This window comes from Mustelus asterias, chromosome 8, assembly GCF_964213995.1.
Source record: "Mustelus asterias chromosome 8, sMusAst1.hap1.1, whole genome shotgun sequence".
Taxonomy (NCBI): Eukaryota; Metazoa; Chordata; class Chondrichthyes; order Carcharhiniformes; family Triakidae; genus Mustelus; species Mustelus asterias.
The window spans coordinates 59,601,323-59,626,676 of NC_135808.1; the positions used below are offsets into that span (position 1 = coordinate 59,601,323).

The 25,354-nt window shown below is 43.0% G+C and overlaps 1 protein-coding gene across 1 annotated transcript in view; it reads right to left on the reverse strand.

Annotated features, from left to right (window-relative positions):
- astn1 (astrotactin 1) overlaps window positions 1-25,354 on the reverse strand; it is a 2,581,734-nt gene that overhangs the window by 1,315,413 nt on the left and 1,240,967 nt on the right. Inside the window, exon 12 of the mRNA XM_078219174.1 lies at window positions 3,302-3,376. Within this exon, the coding sequence (XP_078075300.1) occupies window positions 3,302-3,376 (75 nt within the window). The remainder of the gene's footprint in view (window positions 1-3,301; window positions 3,377-25,354) is intronic.

The following is a 25,354-nucleotide window of genomic DNA, read 5'->3' on the forward strand; positions in this document are numbered from 1 at the left end:
AATGTTGCCCTTTAACTTAGAATCATAGAATCCCTACTGTGCAGAAGGAGGCTATTCGGTCCATTGAGCCTGCATCGACAACAATCCCACTCAGGCCCTATCCCTGTAACACCACATAACACCACATATTTACCCTGCTAATCCCTCTGACACTAAGGGGCAATTTAGAATGGTCAATCAACCTAACCTGCACATCTTTGGACTGTGGGTGGAAACCGGAGCACCCCCCGGAGGAAACCCACACGACACAGGGAGAATGTGCATACTCCACACAGACAGCGACCTGAGGCCAGAATTGAACCGGATCCCTGGCGCTGTGGGGCAGCTGTGTGAAACACTATGCCACCCATCATCATAAGCAAAATCTTGCGTATTATTCTGCTATCCTAAAATTATGCCTTTGCCTGTAACTCTATTCTTAGTGTCCATGGTGTGGAGATGCCATTGTTGGACTGGGATGAACAAGATGAGAGGTCACACGGCACCAGGTTATAGTCCAACAGGTTTATTTGAAACCACAAGCTTTTGGAGCGCTGCTCCTTCGTCAGGTGAACTTCAAAAAAATATCAAATTAAACTTAGCACAGTACAGCTAAAGTTCAATGTAGAGTGTCTCGAAACCGGCAACCTCGGGGCTGATCCTGTGCTGGTTTACAGATCTCGCTAGTTTTCAGAGACAAGATTCATCCTCATGCTTATTATAACATGTCTGCTCCTGGGTGCTTATTCCTCCCTTAAGAGTCTTGTTTGATTCTAGCGTCTGGCTATTTCCCTTTGTTATGTTGCTTTCTTTTCATTCAAAAGGCCATATGAAGATATGAAATAAGAGCAGAAGTGGACTATTCTGCCCCTTGAGCCTGCTCCACCATTCAGTAAAACCATGACTGATCTGTTTGTGTTTCAAATTCCACATTCCCATTTAATATGTAAGATATGAGGGGAGTTTCCCCGTCCCGCCCGCCACAGGAATCATACTGGACGGCGGCGGTGGAGGGGGCGGGGGGGGGGGGGGGGAGCTGCGAGACCATGCAAAGGTCGATTGACCTCGGGCAGGATTTTCTGGTTTTGAGGCGAGCGCACCCCTTGTTTTCAGAGTTTACAAATAGCCGGATTTGAGGCATTGTGGCTATAATTTAAAGGAAATATGATAGTCATGTCAATAGCTTTGCTGGGCTGTGGAATGACAGTAACTTGTGTAGAAGAACATGTTGTAAACATTGTCACAGGATCTGGAGATATTCAAGTCAAAAACAAATGACGCTTCAAAGCAATCAATGGCAGAACTTCATCGTCAAAAAGGTAATCAATGCTATAGCCATGTCAGAAACAAGACTGGTGATTAGAGCATTTGTGAGTTAACCAGCGGATAATTTGAAAGTGCTGCAAGTACAATAGCACAGCAGGTACAAGTGAAATGAGATTATCTTCCTTTGACTTGGAGGAGATGAATCAAATTTACAAGAGAAGGCAGAGGAAGTGGTAGCAAGGTAAGCTTAGAATTGGATTTTAAAAACTGACATCAGACATTTCAACATAATATGGTATTAATTGATCAGTTTGCTGTCATTTAGTAACAGATAAATGCTCTCATTTCATCAAATAGAGGAATCGAGTTTCACTCCTACTGACATAGATCGATCCATTGTCATTCTAGCAGAGGTTGTATCTTTGTTGCACAACATGGCTCATTGGTTATTTTGTGAAACAGAGAGCGTGAGCCTATGCCATTTGATCACACACTGCTCAACCCACTTTTCCTCCAGCAGACATAAATAAATGGACAAATCTCTTTAGAAATGCCATTGTTTGTGACAATGATAAAAAATAATTCACGGTCTATTTGTTATCAATACATAGGCCTAGACAATGATGGCAGTAATGACAGTGAACCTGTCAGCATAGCGCCTATGTTAGCATACAAATGTTAATTTGGAGAAATTGGGACTGTTTTAAGAACTGAAGGTTGAGAGGAGATTTGATAGAGGTATTCAAAATTCTGGGCATTTGACAAAGTGAATTGAGAGAAACTGTTCCCACTGGCGGAAGGATTACGAATTGGAGGGAACAGATCTAAGATAATTCAAAAATGAAGCACTGGAGACATAAGGACAAACTTTTCACACAAGATCTGGAATGAGCTGCCTGAGAGTGTGATCGAGGCCGGTTCAATTGAGGCATTCAAGAGGGAATTGGATTATTAGCTGAAAATGAAGAATGTGTAAGATTATGGGCAGAAGTCAGGGGAATGGCACTGGGTGAATTGTTCATTCAGAGAACTGGCGTAGACATGATGGGCTGAATGGCCTCCTTCTGTGCTGGAACAAGTCCATGATTTTGATGTGTAATAAAAAGTATAAATCCAGAAGTTGCCATCAGTGGTCCAGTGCTTCTCCAGAGGGTGCACTGTTGATGTCTCATCAGAATGCAATCAATTAGAAATTACTGGATGGATGAGAACTCCGACACTAATACGGGTTGGATTTTCCTAATAGCTCCCACCACTGTGGCCAAAAGGAGGTCCCAAGCCCAGATGGGCAGACAGTGGGATTTCACTGGTGGCAGCCAATTAAGAGGCGACAACTAGCACTGCTGTCCTCCCAACCTCACAGAGCTGCCGGCCCCGACAATGTAACATTAAACTTGCTGAATTTCTCCGTGTTAAGAAATTTCACATTTTTACTTTTTTTAAATGGAAGTTTATTATATTTTAGTTCCTGTCACAATCCAATATGTGTGTCCTAATCACCTATTTCGCTATCTGTAACTTTAACAGCACAACGGTCCAGTAGTACTTACTTCCTGATTTGCTGACCAGGAATGCTTCAATGTGATTGGCTGTTATTCTACTTGACGATATCATTGCTGCTGGAGGCCTGGGGATTCCCTTGACTTTGTGTTAGATTTAAGCCACAGTCAGTAAAGATCTAGATCTTTGGGCAGCTTTTGTCCAGATCAGTGTTGGGCACTATTACTACACCATTTACTGTGAAAACCAACCCTGTCGGCACACACTTCGCAGTTCTATTGAGATCTTTGGCTTACATAGAATATGGGCTTACACAGGGTATAATATGAAATTGTTTGCATTCAGATATCAAATTGAGCCAGGGCGTGCAAATTGTTTCATTATCAGGCAGACTGGAATGACAATTCAATTTGTGCAGTGGTTCATTTTGCAAAGAAAGGGATATCAGAGGGCACCTTCTGTTTAATTGGCACATAATACAGACCTGCATGTTCAAGAAGAACTGAAGGAGCCTGAGGAACATACGAGGATTTGAATGTGTGAAGATTGGGTTTACCTGAAAATCCTGTCTGACGGCTGTTCTCCCATCACCAGATCAAAACCACGCTGAAACACTGTATACGGCCAGGGACTGCATGGAATAAAGATTAAAAAAGCAAACAGTTATTTCTCAGTCAATTTTGAATGAGAGCGAATGCTTCTCCATAATGAGCTGTATTTAAATAGCAGAAAGCACTGCAGCAAACACAAATTTAAAAATCCCCATGGTACCAAAGAACAGCTTGATTATGACTCCCTTTCACTTTAGGTATCCAGGAGAGTGGGGGAAAACATATCTGAATAGATTATAGTAATTTGATGTCATTTCCAAGATGATCGCATTTAAATAAACTGATGTATTTGCAGTATCTCCATAGATTTACTTTGGAGAACAGTGATAATGCAACATGAATACAATACGACAGTTGTGGTTAGTGATATCCCCATAAATCCAAAGTAATGATCCAAACAAAATGTAAATTTAATTTAATAGTCTTTCTTCCACCAACTTTTTTGCAAAGTCCACAAGCTACATACCCACAGTCTTAACCATGCTTTGCCCTCAATTCCTGCAATGATCATAGTTTACCGTGAATTAATTTACTGTGTTATCTCCCAGCCATAATAAGTGCCACCATTGCCATTGGCCAGTAAAACTGTAATCTACTTCAGGTAGCCACTGCTAAGTTCAAACCAGAAAAGTAGTTAAGACACTGTAGAACTGTGGATTTGATTTTGGGGTTCCTTTTTAAGATGATGAAAATCCATAACAAAATGATCCTGTTGAAAAACAGGACATCCAATTTACACAGTACTGAATAGTCCCCTTGAAACTGGACAAGCAATAAATCTGACACTAAACAGGTTTTCCAAGGATTATGTATGCCTTTGCATGAGCCAATGTCAACTCGGCTTATGGTTCAGTGAACCCTTCCAGGATTTGAGTACATAATCTCAACTGATACTCCATTATGGTACATTTGGGCTCGTTCACTGTGAAAGGTCCTTCCAATGAGACATTGAACCACTCTTCCATCGGCTTGTCCTAGCTGGTTCAGATACACCTCAAATGACACTACTTCAAGAATAGCAGGGTCTCCTAGTCAACGTTTTTAATTGAAGCAGACCCAAAGCAGACATTGGCATCAACACGTTGGTGGTGATTGAGACTGAGAAAGCAGGGGTGCTTTCTCTATGTCGCATTGAAACATCCTGAAGCACATCAGGAGCTCAAGGGGAAGACAAACACTATAATTCATCAAGATAAAGGCAAAATACTGCCGATGCTGGATTCTGAAACAAAAACAGAAAATGCTGGAGAAACTCAGCAGGTCTGACAGCATCTGAGGAGAGAGAATCAAGCCAACGTTTCGTGTCTGGATGACCCTTCATCATATTGCAATTTGGGGAGTTTACTCATGCATACACTGGCCGTGATGTCATTGCACTTCAAAGTAATCCATTAGATGTGAAGCTTCTGAAAGAACATCTGACATTGAGGCATTATATAATTGGAATTCTTTTATCTTCTTCAATCTACCCTTTGATTATCCAAAACTAAAAGGAATTTTATAACCAGTTCAAGCCACAGTTTAAACAGTTTTGGAATAATGTTGAAATTCAGCGATAGATTGACATAGATAAGGATTCTACTATATTTATAAGTTCTAGACAAATTGATTAAAATGTGAAATATTAAAATTGAGAATATAGCAAGAAGGATAGGGAAGAAAAAAGTACAACAGATCTTCATTTAGTTTTATTAATCCTGTAACATTAGTGATAAGTGGTAGTTAATATTCCAAACCATCAGTGAAATATTAAGTTAGTCTGGAGTTTGTTTGTGGGACATGACATTTCTAAAAGTGGTCAATGCAGGGGCACTGGGCTTTAAGAATTTCAGCAGTTAAAAAAAGCAAATTGAAATTTTAAAAAGGTTTAGCTGGTGCATTGAATGTTAGATCATAGAATCATAGAATCCCGACAGTGCATAAGGACCATTTGGCCCATTGAGCCTGTACAGACTCTCCGATAGAAGGTCTCACCCAGGCCTACCCCCACTCTTTTCTGCAACTTCACATATTTTCTTAGCTAATTCCCCTAACCTACACATCTTTGGACACTAAGGGACAATTTAACATGGCCAATCCACCTAACCTGCACATCTTTGGACTGTGGGAGGAAACCGGAGCACCCAGAGGAAACCCATGCAGACACGGGGAGAACATGCAAGCTTCACACAGACAGCTACCTAAGGCAGGATTTGAACCCAGATCCCTGGTACTGTGAGGCAGCAGTGCTAACCACTGGTGCCTCACATGCTGTGTTCGGATGCAGAAGTATAGAAAATATCAAAACAAAGTTCATGGAAAAGAGGAGCAACAAATGTAGATACACATGTTCGTAGCTGAATTAAAATGGAAAACTGAAAAGTTTGGAAGATCTCATAGAGTCATAGAGGTTTACAGCATGGAAAAAGGCCCGTCAGCCCAACTTGTCCATGGCACCCTTTTTTTTAACCCCTAAGCTAGTCTCAATTGCCGCATTTGGCTCATATCCCTCTATACCCATCTTATCCGTGTAACTGTCTAAATGCTTTTTAAAAGACAAAATTGTACCTGCCTCTACTACTACCTCTGGCAGCTTGTTCCAGACACTCACCACCCTCTGTGAAAAAATTGCCCCTCTGGACCCTTTTGTATCTCTCCCCTCTCACCTTAAACCTATGCCCTCTAGTTTTAGACTCCCCTACCTTTAGGAAAAGATATTGACTCGCTGATCTATGCCCCTCATTATTTTATCGACCTCTATAAGATCATCCCTAAGCCTCCTACGCTCCAGAGAAAAAAGTCCCAGTCTATCCTACCTCTCCTTATAACTCAAACCATCAAGTCCCGGTAGCATCCTAGTAAATCTTTTCTGCAGTCTTTCTAGTTTAATAATATCCTTTCTATAATAGGGTGACCAGAGCTGTACACAGTATTCCAAGTGTGGCCTTACAAAGTCTTGTACAACTTCAACAAGACGTCCCAACTCCTGTATTCAATGTTCTGACCAATGAAACAAAGCATGCTGAATGCCTTCTTCACCACTCTGTCCACCTGTGACTCCACTTTCAAGGAGTTATGAACATGTGCCCCCAGATCGTTTTGTTCTATAACTCTTCACAATGCCCTACCATTAACTGAGTAAGTCCTGCCCTGGTTCGATCTACCAAAATGCATCACCTCGTATTTATCGAAACTAAACTCCATCTGCTAATCGTCAGCCCACTGGCCCAATTGATCAAGATCCCATTGAAATCCTAGATAATCTTCTTCACTATGCCACCAATCTTGGTGTCATCCGCAAACTTACTAACCATGCCTACTAAATTCTCATCCAGCACCGATCCCTGAGGCACATTGCTGGTCACAGGCCTCCAGTTTGAAAAACAACCCTCCACAACTACCCTCTGTCTTCTGTCATCAAGCCAATTTTGTATCTATTTGGCTACCTCACCCTGGATCCCGTGAGATTTAACCTTATGCAACAACCTACCATGTGGTACCTTGTCAAAGGCGTTGCTAAAGTCCATTTAGGCAACATCAACTGTCCTCATCTACCTTCTTGGTTACCCAATCAAAAAACTCAATCAAATTTGTGAGACATGATTTTCCACTCACAAGGCTATGCTGACTGTCCCTAATCAGTCTTTGGATCCTTGCATGAGAAATAATAGTTACCAGGCTGAAAGCAATGTTAAATTTGCAAAATTAAGTAGGTGAGAATGAGAGGCATACAGACAGGTGTTTTGGTTCAGGTCAGAAACGCCAAAGTGTTTTATGGAGCCCGCCTGGATCATCTTGAATTTGGCTAGAATAAGCATGATTATGGTTCACCTCAGGTATGATTCAAATGATCCTCCAGGGAGCTTTTGTCAAACAAAGTTTAATTAAGAATATAGTTAACATGTACGGAAAGAAAATCAGCAATTACTTTTATCAATTATAAACAGAAACAAAATAACCACATTAATGTGGTTGTTAACAAATATATCTATCTAAGACGTTCCAATCAAAACCAAACTTCCTTTAGACAAAACCCTTTAAACAGGTTCAACACAGCAAAGTCTAATGCTCACACGATACTGGAATTGAGTCCTTTGGGTGAATTCTGCAGTCCTCTTGAATCACTCAGAACAGTTTGAAGTCGGACAGCTTCCCAAAACACCAGGTGTCCCAGGCAAGCCACCAACAGCAGATTCCCCTCTTTAGAAAGGCGAAACTATGTTTTCAGAGATAACCAGCAGAACTTCCAAAACACGGGGAGCAGGAACTTATTTTCAGCTTGATGCCCCTTCTAAAACTTAAATACTACTGCCAGCCAAAAACAGAAAATGAAACCTGGAATTCCCTAGGAAGGAACAAAAAACTTGACCAGAATCCATGACCTTCCTCCTAACAATGCAGGGCCATAAAACCAATCCCAGAGTAAACATAAGCAACTCCCATTTAAACCACTTAAGGAGCAATAAAAGGACTCCTCGGAGACACCTCGGCAACAATGACATCAGCTGAGGCTGAGTGGGAGAACATGATTTTTTTTAAAAGTCTCTTAAAGGTACACTACCTTCACTCAGGAAACAGACTGAAGAGAATAAAGTAAGTAAAACAAGTGATAAGTTTGAGAAATGCTGCTGTATTAGGCTGACAACCCACTCTAATGGGTTCCATCAGTGGGCTATGTTTAAGATGAGTTGTGCAGGAATGATGGCATTTAAAGATCTCTGGTAGAAAAACAATTGCAATCAGAATTTAATGATTTCTGCTATAAAAGTAGCTGAAAAGTTATTTATCAAGAAACAAGGCAGGAACATAAAGAGTTAACCAAAAATGTTAACCAAAAACACACACAAAGGGTAAATATAATGTAGAAATCCCTAATCACAAACTAACTGGAAGGAAACAAAACATTTGCACAACCATTTTGAATAAATTATCTTAGTGTGTGAACTGCTGCCCGCACAGGAATGCTTACATGTGAAACAAATCTGGTTGGAATATGAACAACTTATTTTCAGGTCTACATTTTCAGGTGACAAGGGAAATGGTTTAGAGCTGGCAAACTCCTGGAGTTAAAGGATTCTCACCCATGCATACCTAAACTCAAAGCTGTTGTGCTTTTTCATACTGCAAAAGCAGCAATCCAATAAACCTGGCATTGATAACTTATGGAATGTACAATGTCAGTAACACTGAGGATCTGGCTTCACCTGGCAAACAGAAAAGCAGATCCAAGAATGATCACAAAATAGCTGCCCTGAGGTGCAGCTAGACTTTTGCGAGCCAACACTCCAAAGCTTTTCTTACAATTTTGCAGTCTTTTCAATTTTATACATTACAATCAGCAGAGCATCTACACTGGTGGTGGACCAGCCAACCCACTGTACACCAACTCCCCAGGCAGATAACCCTGGAACCAGCGTTCATATATAAAACTAGAGGTTGACCATCGGGAAATAATTTGACCAGCGAGAATCTAAGAAGGTTAACTTGGTCAGGCTCAAGAGCAAGCATTTTGCAATTTAAGCTATACAGTTTTAATCTGCAGTAGCAAGGCTGTTAAGCATAGCTTCCCCACAGATCCCAGTCTGTGAAGCAGTAGCTGACTAATCAGCTTACTTTCTATAGCTGTCCATGTAATCATCCCAAAATAATATTTTTTACCCTTCCTTGGGATGTCAGCATTCCTCGCAAGGCCAGCATTTATTGTCCATCCCTAATTGCCCTTGAAAAGGTGCAGATGAGTCAACTTCTTGCACTGCTGTAGTCCTTGTGGTGTAGGTGCTGTAAGGAAGGGTGTTACAGGTTTTTGATGCAGTGACAGTGAAGGAATGGTGGGTAGAGTTCCAATTCAGGGTATTGTATAGCTGGGAGGAGAACTTGCACGGTGGCACAGTGGTTAACACTGCTGCCTCACAGCGCCAGGTGCCTAGTTTCTATTCCTGGCTTGGGTCACTGTCTGTGTGGAGTCTGCATGTTCTCTCTGTATCTGCATGGGTTTCCTCCAGGTGCTCCGGTTTCCTCCCACAGTCTGAGAGACGTGCTGGTTCGGTGCATTGGCCATGCTAAATTCTCCATCAGTGTACCCGAACAGGCGCCGGAGTGTAGCGACTGGGGGACTTTCACAATAACTTAATCGCAGTGTTAATGTAAGCCTACTTGTGACACTAATCAATAAACTGCAGTGTTCCCATGCATCTGCTGCCCTTGTTTTTGTTTGGTGGTAGAGATTATGCAATTGCAAAGTGTTGTCTAAGTAGCTTTGAAGATTTGCTGCATTGCATCTTGTAGATGGTACACACTACTGCCTCTGTTCATTGTTGGTGGAGATAGTCAATGTGGTGGATGAGTGCTGATAAGTGGGTTGTTCATTAAACTAAGGATTCATGAGAGATATAAATTGAAGTGTAGATTTAGTAACAGTTGAAACTATGAGTGATTGACTCTTTGTACTTACCCTTTTTAACATTAAATGTAATCAATGAACTATGGAATAACAATCTACATAAATAAAAGTAGCTTTCTGATCTGATGGGAAATCGCTTAAGGCAAGGGGACAAATTTTTAATTTTCTCAATTGTGATTCAACATAAATCATCCATGCAAAAAATATCTGTCAATGTAGTGTTTGCCTGTTTCTGTCTCTCCAAAGTCATTATTTGGATAGTTTACTTTTTGTGCATTCCCTTGACTTGGTAATTCATTTCCTTAATACATCCACCATAATTTCAAAAGATGATGATTTCTGGAAATTCTCAGCCAACTTTTTAGGTTTTAGTTTCTTTGAAGCCCTTGGAGATTTTTCTGCTCTGAACCATTCCAGTTTATGAGTTTGGTGGGGGTGAGGTGGGTGTCCTTCTAGTAGGGATCATATTGACCAAAGACAATGTTTTGGTCTGAGGTTTATTTGGGTTCTAAGAGATGTACAGTGAAAAAGATAGCCTTGGAGCTGCTGAAAAGAGTGGTCTTTTTTTAAACCAAATCATTCCTGGAGTCGCCACATGGGAAGCCCCTGACTACATGGGCTGCACTGGCAACCGGTGAGGACTGGATGCCAGGAATCACTTACATCCAGCATTTAATTAGATGAGTGGCAATAAATATTGCAATTTAATTTAATGCACTTGCCCATTTATGGACATTTCAGACTGCTTTCAGAGAAAGGCAGTGTGGCATCGCAGGAATGCGAAAGAGTATGTCTCCAAGAACACTTCCGGCACCACCTACCCCCAAATCCACTGGAATATCATTGAAATGGAATAAAGCAGCCAATGTTGCATTTCTATAGCTTTGAATCTTGACTTTACTTTGTCATTCTGATCTTGGGTCCTTATTATTGGCGTATGCGTGTGCTCAGATAGTCCATCATTCAATGACACTTCGGCTTAGTGAGTTTGCAGTTTATTTTCTAACAAAGTACACTCCGTCATTTAAATTTGCTTCACTGCTTAAAAATGTTGCTCTGCAATGTCAGGTACAATTTCTCACAGTGACAAACCAGCTGATCTGTAAGTACAGTCAAATCACGGTTGGCTCTGTTGCCTCCCCTACTCATCATCAACCAGCCTCCTGGCTCATTACATAGCCAGAATTTTAAGCAGCCGTGATAGATTCATAGAATCCTACAGTGCAAAATGCGGCCCATCGGGTCTGCATTGACTCTTATCCAGGCGCTATTCCCGTAACTCCATATCTTTACCCATCTAATCTCCCTAACCTAAGCATCTTGGGACACTAAGGGCAATTTAGCCAATCCAGCTAAGCTGCACATCTTTGGATTGTGGGAGGAAACCAGAGCACCCAGAAGAAACCCATGCAGATACAGGGAAAACGTGCAAACTCCACACAGACAGTGACCCAAGGCTGGAATTGAATATGGGTCGCTGGCGCTGTGAGGCAGCAGTGCTAATCCCGGTGCTACTGCAACCCAACTCAAGCTGCTTGCCTGCAGAACAACTGAACTTCTCAGCTGCCAAAGTGCTGAGATCAGTGACAAAAGACCCAGTGGAAAGAATCTCCATTCCTGTCCCCAAGTTTGCAATTTCTCAATATTTTAATTAGCTGTTAGATTTAACTGTGTTCAACCATGCACGATGAGCTGACTTGGGGCAAACTCCTTTGTCACAACAGAACTTTCTCCCCAACTTTTCACCCAGTAGTGAGACTATTATAAGTGACAGTTTTGCCAGCACCTGAAGTAGGAATCTGTGCCCACCTGCAAATGGCACCGACAGGTACTACAAATGAAGAAATTAAGCAAGAATATGAAAGCATAGATTTTGTCGATATGGATTTTAAAAAAGCCTTTGACATAGTACCACAAAGTTAACAACATTGTCAGCATCAGTGTGGATAAAGTAAATCGGGAAAGATGGAAAGTGATTGTGTTTCCAACCTTAAGATGATAGATATTGGAGGTCTCTAAGGGTCAGTGTTGGAATACAGAGTAAAATCGGCTTAACGATGCCAAACTTGGAAATGTGGCAAACAGTGAAGTTGACAGCAAATGAATGCAGCAAGTGATCATATGATAATGGAATGGGCAGACAGATGGAATTTCATCCAGCAAAGTGTGAAATAATGCATTTTAGCAAAATTGTAGGGAGAAGCAATTCTGATTTAATAGCATGGTTCTAATAAGTATGCAGGAACCAAGGGATTTGTGGAGTTCATGTGCAAAGATCTTTGAAGAACAGATGCAGAGAGTAGTTAGCAAAGCATATAGGAACTTAGACTTCATAAGTAGGGCTATGGCATACAGTAGCTGGAAATCTATGCTGATTTTTTATTGAGTTCTGGTTAGGCCACGGATAAAGTATTGCAACCAGCTCCGATCTGTCCACTTCAGAAAGGATGAGAGGGTCAAGAGGGTGAAGAGGAAATTTACAAGAGCAGTTCCCAGGACAAGCGATTTCAGTTACAATATTAGTTCGGAGATACCAGGGGATGGTATCTGAACAGTACAAGGGGGCAGTGCCAGAGTTGCAGTGCCATGGGGGAGGCTTTGCGGTGATGCAAGGGGGCAGAGTTCTGTGAGGAAAGTTCAGGGGGGTGTTCTGTTGGGGAGGGGGGGGGGGGGGTTATGTTTCACCTTTTAAAAATTTTATTGATAAGTGTTCCAATTTTGATTCATTTACATCAGGGTGCCTTTAATAATGGTGCCCCGATGTTTTAAAAGCTGAAATTGATGGCAGGGTGGGCTCATTCAGAGCTCACCCCGGCAACATGATGCTGTGTGGGGCCCACTCCTTGATTTTATTTTGGCAGTGTTTTTAAAAATATGGCAGGAAAAGCCAGCAGCACAATCGCTGGGCTACACTCCACTTTTCCCACTGAAGATGACACTTTGACAAAAAAAGGCAAAATTCTGCCCATGGTTTGCTGGAGACAAATCTTTGCAGCCACTGTAAGAGCAGTGTTGTATGAGCAGTGTTTAAAGTTTTAAAGATTATTCATTATTGTCACAAGTAGACTTACATCAACACTGCCATAAAGTTACTGTGAAAATTCCCAAGTCACCTCACTCTGTTCGGGTACACTGAGGGGGAATTTAACATGGCCAATGTACCTAACCAGCAGGTCTTTTGGACTGTGGGAAGAAACACACACGGACATGGGGAGAACATGCAAACTCCGCACAGACAGTGACCCAAGCCAGGAATCGAACCCAGGTCCCAGGCACTGTGAAGCAGCAGTGCTAACCCCTGTGCCACTGTGCTGTGTTTGGGCGCTAGGCCAGAACCACAAGTTACATTAGGACGCCAGACAAAACCCCAACAATTTTTCTATTTTGGCATTAATAAGAGGATAGAATGCTTCACTCCAGGAGTAATTCAACTAACAAATATAAAAATCTGTTATAGTGAAACAAACTTTATTTAATAACGCAGTTTAAATATAACTCTAACAAATGAACAAACTATTAACAGTTGAACAATATTTAAAAATGAAAGGAAGCAAATTTACTTTCCAGTGTATGACTGTTCCTGTTACAGACCTAAATTCCACTTTAAATACAGTTAGCAACCATAAATACACTTGCTATAATGAGTGTAGACAGTCTTGAAGTTTTCAAAGAAGAAAATGAGTTTCAGAGCAGCTTGCTGAGGCCTCTGTCTTCAAACAATTCTCAGATAGAACTCAAAAGTTGTTTCTCTGCTACAGACCGAGGTCTGCACACAAACCGTATCATCACATGACCCGAGCAATCACTGTAATCAAAAATCTCATGGGGACTAAAGTAAACAAAAGTCCATTAACTCCACTTAAAATAAACACTTGCAAGGCTGAAATCAGTAATTATCCTGCTCTCCCAGCATCTGAGCTGCAATCCTCCCAGACATACCAACCGCCTGCAGAATAAAACTGAATTTCTTAACATGCCCCTTAAACATAAAAAAACAAGATATATATATATATATATTATATATATAAAATACACTACTATCATCACGGCAGTCTCTTGGGCCCTACCATCTCCCACTGCTTCATCATTGATCGGTGTTCCATAGTGTTCAGCTCCACTCACAGCTCCTTCAGTTGTGAAACACCAGAAGAATGGCATCAAAAATCAAGAGCAAAACTGAAATGGGAGGGAATGAAATGGCTTGAGTTCCATTGGAAACAAATAAAAATAATCCTTTTTGGTGAAGACTGATCACCTTAGCCAACGACATAATTGCAGGAGTTACTCAGGCCCAACCATCTACAGTTCTAGGCCAGCATTTGTTGCCTATCCCAAGTTGCCCTTGAGAAGGTAATGAAGAGCTGTCTTCTTAAACTGCTGCAGTCCCTGTGGTGTAGGTCACCCACAGTGCTGTTAGGGAGGGAGATCCATGATTTTGACCCAGAAACATTGAAGGAATGATGATATACTTCAAAGTCAGGATGGTGATAAGTGTTCCCAACAATGATTTTGCTATTTTTGTGATAGTATTGTTGACATAGACTAATCCTGACAGTGCAGTAAAAAGGCCATTCAGCCCACCAGGTCTTCACCAACGCTCTGAAAAAGCATCCCACCCAGGCCCTCTCACCTACCCCCCATCCCCTTAACCCCACACATTTACCATGTTTAATCCGCTTAACCTACACAACTTTGGACACTAAGGGGCAGTTCAACATGGCCAATCCAGCTAACCTGCACATCCTTGGACTGTGGGAGAAAACTGGATCACCCGGAGGAAACTCACACATACATTTGATTTGATTTGACTTAATTTGATTCACTATTGTCACATGTATTAGTATACAGTGAAAAGTATTGTTTTTTGCATCCTATACAGACAAAGCATAATGTTTATAGAGAAGGAAAGGAGGGAGTGCAAAATGTAGTGTTACAGTCATAGCTAGGGTGTAGAGAAAGATCAGCCTAGTGCGAGGTAGGTCCATTCAAAAGTCTAATGGCAGCAGGAAAGAAGCTGTTCTTAAGTCTGTTGGTACGTGACCCCAGACGTTTGTATCTTTTTCCTGAAGAAAGAAGGTGGAAGAGAGTATGTCCGGAGTGCATGGGGTCCTTAATTATGCTGGCTGCTTTTCTGAGGCAGTGAGAAATATAGACAGAGTCAATGGATAGGAGGCTGGTTTGCGTGATGGATTGGGCTACATGCACAACCTTTTGCAGTTTCTTGCGGTTTTGGGCAGAGCAGGAGCCATACCAAGCTGTGATACAACCAGAAAGAATGCTTTCTATGGTGCATCTGCAAAAGTTGGTGAGACTCGTAGCTGTTATGCCAAATTTCCTTAGTCTTCTGAGAAAGTAAGGACATTGGTGGGCTTCCTTAACTATAGTGTCGGCATTTGGGGACTAGGACAGGTTGTTGGTGATCTGCACACCTAAAAACATGAAGGTCTCAACCATTTCTACTTCATCCCCATTGATGTAGACAGGGGCATGTTCTCCACTGCACTTCCTGCAGTCAATGATGATCTCCTTTGTTTTGTTGATATTGAGGGAGAGATTTTTGTCGTTGCACCAGTTCACCAGATTCTCTATCTCATTCCTGTACTCATCTTGTCATTGTTTGAGATCCTACCCACTATGGTGGTATCATCAGCAAACTTGAAAATCAAGTTGGAGAGGAATTTGGCCACACAGTCATAGGTGTATAAGGAGTATAGGAGGGGGCTGAGGACACAGCCTTGTGGGCCACCAGTATTGAGGATGATCATGGAGGAGGTGTTGTTGCCTATCCTTACTGATTGTGATTTGTGGGTTAGGAAGTTCAGGATCCAGTCACGGAGGGAGGAGCCCAGGCCCAAACCACAGAGTCTGGAGATGAGTTTTGTAAGAATAATGTTGTTGAAGGCTGAATTGTGGTCAATAAATGGGAGTCTGACATAGGTGTCTTTGTTATCTAGGTGTTCCAGGGTTCAGTGCAGGGCCAGGGAGATGGCGTCTGCTGTGGACCTGTTGTGGTGGTAGGCGAACTGTAGTGGATCCAGGCAGTCCAGAAGGCTGGAATTGATTTGTGCCATGACTAACCTTGCGAAGCACATCATAATGATGCATGTCAGAGCCACCGGATGATAGTCATTAAGGCATGTTGCTTGGTTTTTCTGTGGTACCGGGATGCTGGTTGTCTTCATGAAGCAGATGGTACCTCAGAATGGTGTAAAGAGAATGTGCAAACTCCACACAGTCACCCAAGGCCAGAATCTAACACAGGTCCTTGGCGCCATGAGGCAGCAGCACTAACAACTGTGCCAGTGTGCCATCCATGTTTACTTGTGTTCCTTCTATGGTATCTTTACAAAGGTAGTATAACAAAAATATGATCTAGGCATATTGAAATTCTGTATATGACTGTTTTAAGCAGCAACCTAAAGACATTCAAAGATTCAATTTTTCATCTGTTTTATCTTATGGTCTTTCTTCCTAGTTTTTGATCTTATGCTAAGCTTAAAATTCCATCACCTGAGGTTTTCCATTTATTTTTTCTCTTTAGCATTTCCAAAAATTTAAATTCTGACAAAACCATGATTACAAGCATTTAGCCATTCAAGGTTGCTAAGTAGCTATAGTTGCGAATCAAACAAACACTGAATTCCATACATTTCTGTTCCACTTCAGTGGTTTGTATGACATGCAGCAGCCATTGAACATCTCTGCTTGTTTCTCTCTTTCAGTTTTTCTGATCCATCCACTGTCCTTTTAAAACAAGGGGAAGGGGGGGGGGGGTGGTGGTTGATGGTTGGGGCTAAGGGGTTGGGGGTGGATCAGTTGTGGCAGAATGCTCCATGTACTAAAGATGACCCTCATGATGACAATGATTTCCCCCTCGATCTAACACTGCCACTGGCAGTCAACCCTCTGACCATGAGTCCTTGCCATCCTGGCTCTAGTACATATATATTCTCTCTCACTGGCCCTTCAATGGCACCTCAACATGGAGGCACTTTCTCCTTCTTGCAAGCTCAGCAGAGACCACTGCTGCCTCTGATTGGTAGTCATAATGACTACCATCGACACTGCAAACTGCCGGTTCCAAGTGGAGAGGGCCTCTGATTGGGCCAGCAGCTCAGAGAAGCAGGCCTTAATTGGCCAATACTGGTAAAATTGCTATCCTGTCTCCACTTGTGTCAGCCTGAGACCCACATTTGGTCCCAATCTGTGGCATGCTGGGAAAATTCTAGCTTTGGGGTCACACCGTAATTTAATGTTGTGGTTGAAATGCCATACTGGCGAAGTGGACAGAATAATCAAACAAATCTGGAATACATTAGCAGCTCAATACATCATTTGGTTCCTAATGATGAATGTACAAGTAAATTTCACATCATAAGTTCATGCTGAAACCAATATTAAAAAGACAGATGTGCAAGAGTTTAGAAATTTGAACTTTTGAGCCCTGAAAAGAACTCCAGGGAGGATGACATAAGATATAAAACGGATAGAAAATGGATTTCTTTTTCGTAAAGACCGATTTCATAGGATCTGGAATAGAAGGATGCTTTCTCTGGGGAACAGCAGCTGAAGAAGATCAAAACGAGCTTGTTAAGCATATTAAAAAAGGATGATTGCCTGCAATATTCTGAAAGCACCTATAATGCCCTTTTACGTGATGCTGTGAAGGTCGTGTTACTTGACCCATTAGTGCACATTAAAACTAACATTATTCCGACAGCCCCATTGTACTGAGCTCAATACTTTCCAAGGAAAATAATGGTGCATCAACCAGCAAAATATGCACAATGCTATTGCTATTTGTTTTAGCTCATTTTCGAGACATGTAATATAGCAAATTAGGTAGATTATCGATGCGTGCTTCTCTCTCTCTCTTCATAGAGCTGTTACCACCTGTGTTCATTTATATCTCTGGTTCCAGCCAACAAAAATCTGCGTTGCAAACAACCTTAAGAAAAATGATGGAGCCTCCCACCACACCAAGATACACTGGGGGAAAAACATAACTGAAAAACATTGCACGTGTCATTCAAATAGCAGCCTGTCCCTGGGGAATTGATGTAGTGTATGTAGAAGCAGCAATATGTGAACAAATCTTTCCCCAGTTATGCAAAGGAAACAAAGCTTAGCAGTAAAGATTTAAAATTGCTACCCGATGTTCAAATTAACTTCAATAGTCATTGGTCACTTCACTGAGTAGTGAAAGTGGCAGCAGCAATGCACATATAGGCAACAAAACAGCTTCTGAAGGCAAACAATTGTCCCAAACGTTAACACTGATGGCCACAGCTTGTTGTTTTATTCCCCCGAGCTAGTAGGCTAACTCATCCCCTCAGCAAGAGAACCACATCTCATGAAGAACCTTTGGGCCGGATTCTCTGACCTTGCCCACAGCTGGGATTCTCCAGTCCCGCTGCAATGAATGGAGATTTAGCTGAACACCAAATTCTCCGTTCGCGCTGGCAGCGGTGGTGGGGCGTCAATGGCCGAAGAATTCCTGTCTTTGTTTCAATTCTCATTGCAACACACACAACCATCTCAACTGATCTGTAAATTCTAGCCTTTCTGAGGAAGACAACTGTCCTTTGATCTGCCATGTTCCCACCTCCTGCTCCATTTGAGCATTGGCTCTGGAATCTTACAACCTCCATTCACGTTTTGCACTTGGGAAATAGTTGCAGATTCCCCCGACTGTAGACCAACCAAAACCAGCCCAATCCCATAAGGAAGTTTTCCAGCTTATGCTCTCCTTCTCTGGCCTCACGTTCTCTCTCTGTTCCATCCACTTCACCCACTTTCTCACTCTTTTTTCCTCCTCTCCCATCTCTGTCCACCCCTCCCATTTTCCTCTCTTGGATCCAATTTGCTCTGATCTCTCGACCAGTTTGATATGTATAATGCATCATTCCCGACTGGACTATGTGTGATGCTACTGAAAACATATCTTCCTGAATGACTCTATAAATTACATCTAGGTTAAGTTAATGAGCATGATGAGCACACATTTCAATGAAGGGTACAAACAGATGGGCTCAGGAAGTAAATTCAGCTGCCTGATTCTCAGTCAGCCCAAACTGCTGATGGGCCATTGTGGTGGAGTGAGGCAGGAGGAAACCATTTTCCTGAAATATACATGCCTCAAAATGACTGAAATATTCCAATCAGGTCCAAACTCACAAGTTTGGGCATTAACGAGGAACTTGAGTGCTGAGTAGCTCATGCCTGCTTAAGTGCTATTTCTTAATTATCATTTGTACTTGTCCAAGTTGCTCTTCTGGACTATAGGAATTCTATAATTCTATGATTCTAACTTCCTATAATTTTAATGATATGGCTCCTCAGTGGAGGTACTTGCTGGAAAGTTTGGGTTAATTGGCAGTTCCAATCAGCTCACTAAATGTGACTCATCAGCCTGAATTTTTCAGGCAGATGGAAAGACTCTCTACCTTAGAGAAAATGGTGCCAGAGGACCAAATCTAGGGGTCTGCCTCTAAAATCAGCAAGAAGTTTAACAACACCAGGTTAAAGTCCAACAGGTTTATTTGGTAGCAAAAGCCACACAAGCTTTCGGAGCTCTAAGCCCCTTCTTCAGGTGAGTGGGAATTCTGTTCACAAACAGAGCTTATAAAGACACAGACTCAATTTACATGAATAATGGTTGGAATGCGAATACTTACAACTAATCAAGTCTTTAAGAAACGAAACAATGTGAGTGGAGAGAGCATCAAGACAGGCTAAAAAGATGTGTATTGTCTCCAGACAAGACAGCCAGTGAAACTCTGCAGGTCCACGCAACTGTGGGACTTACAAATAGTGTGACATGAACCCAATATCCCGGTTGAGACCGTCCTCGTGTGTGCGGAACTTGGCTATCAGTTTCTGCTCAGCGACTCTGCGCTGTCGTGTGTCGCGAAGGCCGCCTTGGAGAACGCTTACCCGAATATCAGAGGCCGAATGCCCGTGACCACTGAAGTGCTCCCCAACAGGAAGAGAACAGTCTTGCCTGGTGATTGTCGAGCGGTGTTCATTCATCCGTTGTCGCAGCGTCTGCATAGTTTCCCCAACGTACCATGCCTCGGGACATCCTTTCTTGCAGCGTATCAGGTAGACAACGTTGGCCGAATTGCAAGAGTATGTACCGTGTACCTGGTGGATGGTGTTCTCACGTGAGATGATGGCATCTGTGTCGATGATCCGGCACGTCTTGCAGAGGTTGCTGTGGCAGGGTTGTGTGGTGTCATGGTCACACGAGGACGGCCTCAACCGGGATATTGGGTTCATGTCACACTATTTGTAACTCCCACAGTTGCGTGGACCTGCAGAGTTTCACTGGCTGTCTTGTCTGGAGACAATACACATCTTTTTAGCCTGTCTTGATGCTCTCTCCACTCACATTGTTTCGTTTCTTAAAGACTTGATTAGTTGTAAGTATTCGCATTCCAACCATTATTCATGTAAATTGAGTCTGTGTCTTTATAAGCTCTGTTTGTGAACAGAATTCCCACTCACCTGAAGAAGGGGCTTAGAGCTCCGAAAGCTAGTGTGGCTTTTGCTACCAAATAAACCTGTTGGACATTAACCTGGTGTTGTTAAACTTCTTACTGTGTTTACCCCAGTCCAACGCCGGCATCTCCACATCTAAAATCAGCCCCATCATTTTCGCAGGAGGGGGCAATGGAGAGCAGGTTGAACATTGCATATTAATTTCTCAGCTACTGCATTAAAAATGTTGATAAACTCTTTTAGGTTATATAGAATCCCTACAGTACAGAAGGAGGCCATTCGGCCCAGGTTTGTTGGAATCATGTGGCCATCCTTTTGTCCACAACACGAAATCAGGTGCACTCCACGCACCCGCAACAGAGGAGGTAATTTTTTTGCCAAAGGAACTACCTTTAGCACTTTGTGAAAGAGGTGCATCAAATGAAGAAAGCACAGAGATTTAGATATTCTGCCGTCTTCTCAAGAGCTCATGGCATTATAGACGGAACCCATAAGGACCCCTCGCATCAACCACATAGCCTGAATGGATATCTGATTGCAGAAACATTGGTTTCAATTTTAACCCAAAAAACGTATCAGCAAATGTAGCACAGAATCGACCATATTTAGAAATTGGCCAATGGTGTGTTGGAGCACATGAAGCATCAAGTATTTTCCATTCCAGAAAAAAGATGGTTCACCCAGACTGACAATAACAAAGCAAATGTCAAAAAAAATGACATTGCTGAAGTGAAATCAAGCCACAACATTCGGAATAATTAATTATCATGCATGCCATTGGTCACAGAAAACATCCAATGAGCCAGCAGAGCAGTGTGAATTAATTTACTATAAAATACTACTGGTCACAGACGGTGTCTGGTAAGTGACCATTGCACACAATGGCGTGAATTTAACTTTTGCTCTTGTATCTGGTGTTCAGAGTTGGGAAAATTCGCAGTTCCGCAAACCTGAGTCCTGAAAAAGTACCCTGGAAATATGGATTTTCATTCTGGAGAGCTGGAGTTTATGGGACTCATGCCCGCTGGCTCAAAAGAGTTTGTAGGTGCTGGAGTGGAATGGGTAAAAGGCCCAGCTCTGATAAATGCGAAGTGATGCATTTTGGTGGGAATAATGTAGGGAGGAGCTACACGATAAATGGAAGAACCATAAAGGGTGTAGAGACGCAGAGGGACCTGGGTGTGCAAGTCCACAGATCTTTGAAGGTGACGTCACAGGTGGAGAAGGTGGTGAAGAAGGCATATGGCATGCTTGCCTTTATAGGACGGGGAATAGAGTATAAAAGTTGGGGTCTGATGTTGCAGATGTATAGAACGTTGGTTCGGCCGCATTTGGAATACTGCGTCCAGTTCTGGTCGCCACACTACCAGAAGGACGTGGAGGCTTTGGAGAGAGTACAGAGGAGGTTTACCAGGATGTTGCCTGGTATGGAGGGGCTTGGTTATGAGGAGAGATTGGGGAAACTGAGGTTGTTCTCCTTGGAAAGACGGAGGATGAGGGGAGACCTAATAGAGGTGCATAAAATTATGAAAGGCATAGATAGGGTGAACGGTGGGAAGCTTTTCCCCGGGTCGGTGGTGACGTTCACGAGGGGTCATAGGTTCAAGGTGAAGGGGGGAAGGTTTAACACAGATATCAGAAGGACATATTTCACACAGAGGGTCGTGGGGGCCTGGAATGTGTTGCCGGGCAAAGTGGTGGAGGCGGACACACTGGGAACGTTTAAGACTTATCTAGACAGCTATATGAACGGAGTGGGAATGGAGGGATACAAAAGAGTGGTCTAGTTTGGACCAGGGAGCGGCGCGGGCTAATTGTTCCTTGTTTCTCATTTCAAGGCTTCATTCTATGATCATCTTGCTGGTGCCAGTACAGAGCGAGACTGCGGATAGTTGGGAACCTGTCTCGGGGGCAGGGAATTCATATGGTGTTCGTGGAAGTGGAAATGACTAGGGTTGGGAAGCATTTTCCGATCAGGGCCATTGTGATCTCCTGGACTCGTTTCGATCGCCTCAGGGGGTCGGTGAGGAATTTCCCAGATTTTTTTTTCCCATATTGGCCCTGGGGTTTTTCACTCTGGGTTTTCGCCTCTCCCTGGAGATCACATGGTCTGGAATGGGGGGTGGGGGTGAGTTAATAGGTTGTAATGAACAAAGCATCGTAGCTGTGAGGGACAGCTCGGTGGATAGGATATTGGTATGTAGATAGGCTGGAAAATTGGGCGGGGATCCTGGATTCAGGATTCAATCCTGGACCGGGGAGCGGCACGGGCTTGGAGGGCCGAAGGGCCTGTTCCTGTGCTGTATTGTTCTTTGTTCTTTGTTCTTTGAGATAAAGATTGAAACAAAAATAGCTCTCTAGCACTCAACCTTCCACACATTCCCCATCAATGAAACCCATGCCATCTCACTGAACCCCAATGAGCCCTCATAGATTCCAATGTTAATCAATGCCCCTTTACCCATATTGTGCCCTTCAACTCCTTGCCAACCTGTGACCATCCATGCATCCCCCTGGCCTTTCAAAGCTCCTCCATCACCTCAGTGCAGACTCATGACAATCCATGCCCCCTACCATCGCCCTTTTCCCTTACACTTCCATGCCAACTCACCCAGTATTCCCCAGGGGCAGGCCTCTGGACCTATGCTGAGATTAACTAAAGTCTTTAAGTGTTTATTGATGATTTCCATGCTTAATAAAGCATGCCCACTGATGAAAAACATTTAATGCCCTGTACTCCCTGATAAAAACACACATTTGTACTCAGAGTCTCATTTCAAACACTTAATAAGCACTTGGAGTTGTCATACTCTGAATTGACAGGTACCCCACTGTGATAATGCTAGATTGTAAAATCAATGATGCAGCATAAATCCTGTAATTGTGACCCTCAGGTTCATATAAACAGAGATAAATAGCAAGCACTGATTTTTTTCAACACTACAGAAAGTGTTTTTAAAAAATTAATGGGCAGCAGTTTAAATGCTTTTGAGAGGTTGAGAGTTCCTTTTGGCAGCTCCCTTAACAACATCAAAGGGAACTTGGCATTTCCCGAAGTGCAATTTACCTTTCCCAAAGTGCAGCTAGACTCTCCCAGAGGGCAGAGTGTCCCATGACCATTTCCAAAAAGGTACAAAACCTCTCTAAAAAGGTAGGCTAACTCTCCAAAGAACCCTCGTAGGTTTTAATCATCTCCTAACAGGGCTCACATGCACATATCCCTCCTTGCAAAAATCACATCAGACTGAAGGCAGCTACATTTGAACATGTACGGCTCCCTCCATGTACAATGAATATGCAATGTTCAACCTGCTCTCCATTGCCCCCTCCTGCAACAATGATGGGATAGTCGAAGGGTCTTTTTCCGGCTGGAGGTCTGTGACCAGTGGTGTTCCGCAGAGCTCTATACTGGGACCTCTGCTATTTGTGATATATATAAATGATTTGGAAGAAGGTGTAACTGGTGTAATCAGCAAGTTTGCGGATGACACGAAGATGGCTGGACTTGCGGATAGCGATGAACATCGTCGGACAATACAGCAGGATATAGATAGGCTGGAAAATTGGGCGGAGAAATGGTAGATGGAATTTAATCCGGATAAATGCGAAGTGATGCATTTTGGAAGAACTAATGTAGGGGGGAGTTATACAATAAATGGCAGAGCCATCAAGAGTATAGAGACACAGAGGGACCTAGGTGTGCAAGTCCACAATTCCTTGAAGGTGGCAGCACAGGTGGAGAAGGTGGTGAAGAAGGCATATGGTATGCTTGCCTTTATAGGACGGGGTATAGAGTATAAAAGCTGGAGTCTGATGTTGCAGCTGTATAGAACGCTGGTTAGGCCACATTTGGAGTACTGTGTCCAGTTCTGGTCGCCGCACTACCAGAAGAACGTGGATGCTTTAGAGAGAGTGCAGAGAAGGTTTACCAGGATGTTGCCTGGTATGGAGGGTCTTAGCTATGAGGGGAGATTGGGTAAACTGGGCTTGTTCTCCCTGGAAAGACGGAGAATGAGGGGAGACCTAATAGAGGTGTACAAAATTATGAAGGATATAGATAGGATGAACAGTGGGAAGCTTTTTCCCAGGTCGGAGGTGATGATCACGAGGGGTCACAGGCTCAAGGTGAGAGGGGCGAGGTATAACTCAGATATCAGAGGGACGTTTTTTACACAGAGAGTGGTGGGGGCCTGGAATGCACTGCCAAGTAGGGTGGTGGAGGCAGACATGCTGGCGTCATTTAAGACTTACCTGGATAGTCACATGAGCAGTCTGGGAATGGAGGGATACAAACGAATGGTCTAGTTGGACCAAGGAGCGGCACAGGCTTGGAGGGCCGAAGGACCTGTTTCCTGTGCTGAACTGTTCTTTGCTCTTTGATTTTAGAGGCAGACCCCTAGATTTGGTCCTCTGGCACCATTTTCTCTAAGGTAGAGAGTCTTTCCATCTGCCTGAAACATTCAGGCTGATGAGGCACATTTAGTGAGCTGATTGGAACTGCCAATTAACCCAAACTTTCCAGCAAGTACCTCCACTGAGGAGCCATATCATTAAAATTATAGGAAGTTAGAATCACAGAATTATAGAATTCCTATAGTCCAGAAGGAGACCATTCTGCCCATCGAGTCTGCACCGACCACAATCCCATCCAGGCCCTATTCCCGTAACCCTACTTATTTACCCTACCAACCCCCTGACACTAAGGAGCAATTTAGCCTGGCCAATCAACCTAACCCTCACATCTTTGGACTAACCAAAAGCAAAACAAGATTGACAAGAAAAGATAATATCACGTTAAAATGGTAAAATCAGCGGAAACTAAAACAAATGTCATGCAGTGCCACAGATCATGAATGAATGAAGAGCCAGCAGAGATTGGACATTGGTGCTTAATGGACAGCGGGCACATGCATTTCTGGCTGCACTCGCCCCAAGACCGCAAAATCCCGCCCAAGGACAAAGGATCTTTGCATGATCTGTGTCCCGCCCACTACGATTCTCGTGGCGGGCGGGACAGAAAACATCCGCACCGGGGGTTTGAAAGTTTGAAGGACTTTAGCTCTGTGATCTTGGGTATCTTTGACTGTGGATGGCAGACATGACCAAGGCTCAGGAA